Source organism: Austrofundulus limnaeus, unplaced genomic scaffold (assembly GCF_001266775.1).
Source record: "Austrofundulus limnaeus strain Quisiro unplaced genomic scaffold, Austrofundulus_limnaeus-1.0 Scaffold215, whole genome shotgun sequence".
Lineage (NCBI taxonomy): Eukaryota > Metazoa > Chordata > Actinopteri > Cyprinodontiformes > Rivulidae > Austrofundulus > Austrofundulus limnaeus.
Genome location: NW_013952617.1, coordinates 771,196 through 774,037, shown reverse-complemented (window position 1 = coordinate 774,037; position 2,842 = coordinate 771,196). Strand labels below are relative to the sequence as shown.

The following is a 2,842-nucleotide window of genomic DNA, read 5'->3' as shown; positions in this document are numbered from 1 at the left end:
TTTTTATCCAATTTAATACAATCCCTCTAATCCCATATCTTTCCAGTTTATTTATTAAGATTTCATGATTTATTGTATCAAATGCCTTTTCTATATCTAGAAATACTCCTGCAACAAACTTCTTATTATCGATAGCAGATGTAATTTCTTCTATAGATTCCATTATGGCTAATGCAGTTGATCGTTCTGACTTGAATCTGTATCGACTTTCACTACTCAATTTATATTTTCCCAAAAATGATTCCAGTCTGTTGTTAAATAATTTCTCTAAAATTTTTGAAAACTGTGGCAGCAAAGAAACTGGTTTGTATTTAACGTGACTATCATTAAAAGTACATAAAAACGAATGTAAGGTGCCGTGCTTAAATCTGATAAGTTATTCCATAGTATCGACATTATCRATTCATTACTTTTTAAAACRATTTTAGATCAATAAATGTCGTCCGGAAGGCCAACKTGCYGAGCACAGATGCATATTTGACTTTTCTTGTTTAGCTGTAGTGCCATTTCTTTTTAAGAGTGGAGGAAAGATTAATGGCTGAGGTTGAGAAATATCCAGACATACATACATTATGAATCTWGTCATTATAAAGACGTTGACAGAAAAGATGTTGCCTGACCATCCATTGCTAAAGAGGTTAGYTGTTCTTCTCTCAGAACAAAATCAATGTGTTTGTGAACAGTCTATTGGCAGCCTAAGCTAGGTTTTGTGTAGTCTTGATTTGGTCTGTTTGAGGCATGTTGATTTAGCCAGAGTAAACACAGAGGTTCCAAATTTTATTTAGCCTTAAGCTAAACTAAAAAAAAAAAACTACACTTTTTTTTATTTTTTCCCCTTGGAGCCTTGTCTGACAGCATCCATCCTCGACCCACCTTTCATCATTTAGCTCAATTAGTTTTGTTATTTAGACAGAATCCCTTCCTGCCCTGCAGTTATATAAAGAGTGTAGTAGAAAACGAGTAGCCACATAATAGCAGCTTGTAAAATAAATTATGAGCTGAAACCCAAGGAAAAATGGTGGTTCAGCCTTTTGCCAAAATCTAAAATAWATGTATAAAAACCGTTTTGAAGTTTAGCTTCTTTTTGAGTTAGTGTGATTTTTCACATAGTAGTTATTTGTCTGCTTTTGGTAGTTTTCATGTCTTCACCCTTTAATCCACTTTTAGGATAGATTTAAATTATGTTTTTTTTAAAATCATTTATTTAAATTTTCTTGTTTGGAAGCTGAACCGTGGTCTTCGTGGCTTATAGTGTGACTTCTTATTAAACTTTGACCTCAGGAAAATGTAGTATGCACCRTACACCAAAGTTTGACTCTGAATCTATCTGATGCATCACTTATCAAAGAAATCCTACTCCACCAACTTTGAGGTGATGTGTTTTAAAAAATTTAAACCTCCTCTGTCCCTTCTTCAACCATTAAGCTTTCAAGTTCTGTCAGGGACTTTTCTTGAAGTCTCGAAGGCAGTTTCATCATCCATCGCATTCAGTTTTGTTATTCAACCAAGACATGCTTTTAACTTCTCTAACTCCCCTGATTCCCCTTCAAATAGTCCCTGTGCTCGCAGAGGGCTGTATCTGTATGATCTCTCTTTCGTTGACACACATACTGCATATGCAATACAGTATCTCTTCATGCTTCCATCTATCCACAGTAGTTCCATCTCCACCTTTGTTTGCATCCTCTTTCTCTCTTTTTTTGTGGTCCTTAAGGGAGTCTTTGAAATTTGATCTATGACCCTCTTTTATCTGCTAGGTGGGACGAGTGTACCCTCAGGCTGTATACTTCCCAATCCGCACCCTCTACCTTACCCTCAAGATTGAGCAGAGGGAGCGCTACAAAAGTGGTAAGTAAATATGACTGGCTTTTTTCTATTCTCTTTTTATCCATTAATAACTTTTGTGATAAATGCATTTCTTTGTTAAAAAAAAATGGTGGTGTGGTTCTATCTTAAAGTGCAYGTGCAGCTTAAAAAAATTGACACCCATTTACTTTTCTGTTTTATCTATTGGGGCATTATTAAAAGCAATACAGTATATTGTTTGAAAATGAGGTTTCCWGGAGAAAATCTCTTCTTTGAAGAAAAAAACACGTCAGCACAAAATAGCATTGGRTGTGACAAGTGAAAATAGCCTTTTTGTTCAAAATGGCCAAATTTCTGTAGGTTTCACAATGTGGTATCAAGCGACTTTTTGTAGGGCATGAACTGTTGCAGGGGGGAACCAAACTTTATAGGTGTATGTTAAAGTAGTCAGAGGAGCTGCAATCAAGATGRCACTYGAGAGAGAACTTKCATTGAACATATCTGGATMTTTGTGCCTCCCTATATTTTCACAAGTTCAAAATATGTGCCAAGTTTCATAAATCTCAGCCCTCTAGAACATTTCRAAAATAGAAATTATGCACTTTTGGGGACACGTTTAAGGTTGCCAAGCTGACCTGGCCACACTCTTTGTTGTCTGCTTGTAATGAATATTTTCTTRGTTTTTAAAAGKCTCTAAACATTACACTGCAGTTGTGAAGCTGCTAGGATGAATGGTTTGAGTGGGAGATTTTCTCAAACAGAATAAAGCATTTTTAAACTACCACTAGGTGGCACAATATTTGCAAAAATTTGTCACATAAAAATGTCTAATTATGCACACGCACACACGCACAGGTTTGTATTTTTATCCTTATTAGGACCATTCATTGACTTCCATTCATTTCCAGTAATTTCTACAGCCTAACCCTGACCACAAACCCTAAGGCTAACCTCACAGGTACCTGACCATAAAACTAACCTAAGCTCAATTCACAACTTGATCCTAAACTCAACCCCCGACACAAAAATGGAGTTC

The 2,842-nt window shown here is 35.9% G+C and overlaps 1 protein-coding gene across 4 annotated transcripts in view; it reads left to right on the top strand.

Moving 5' to 3' along the window:
• trrap (transformation/transcription domain-associated protein) overlaps positions 1 to 2,842 on the top strand; it is a 123,590-nt gene that overhangs the window by 97,102 nt on the left and 23,646 nt on the right. For all 4 annotated transcript variants that reach the window (XM_014019295.1, XM_014019294.1, XM_014019293.1 and 1 more), the window contains one exon: positions 1,758 to 1,848. In XM_014019295.1, coding sequence (XP_013874749.1) covers positions 1,758 to 1,848 — 91 coding nt within the window. The remainder of the gene's footprint in view (positions 1 to 1,757; positions 1,849 to 2,842) is intronic.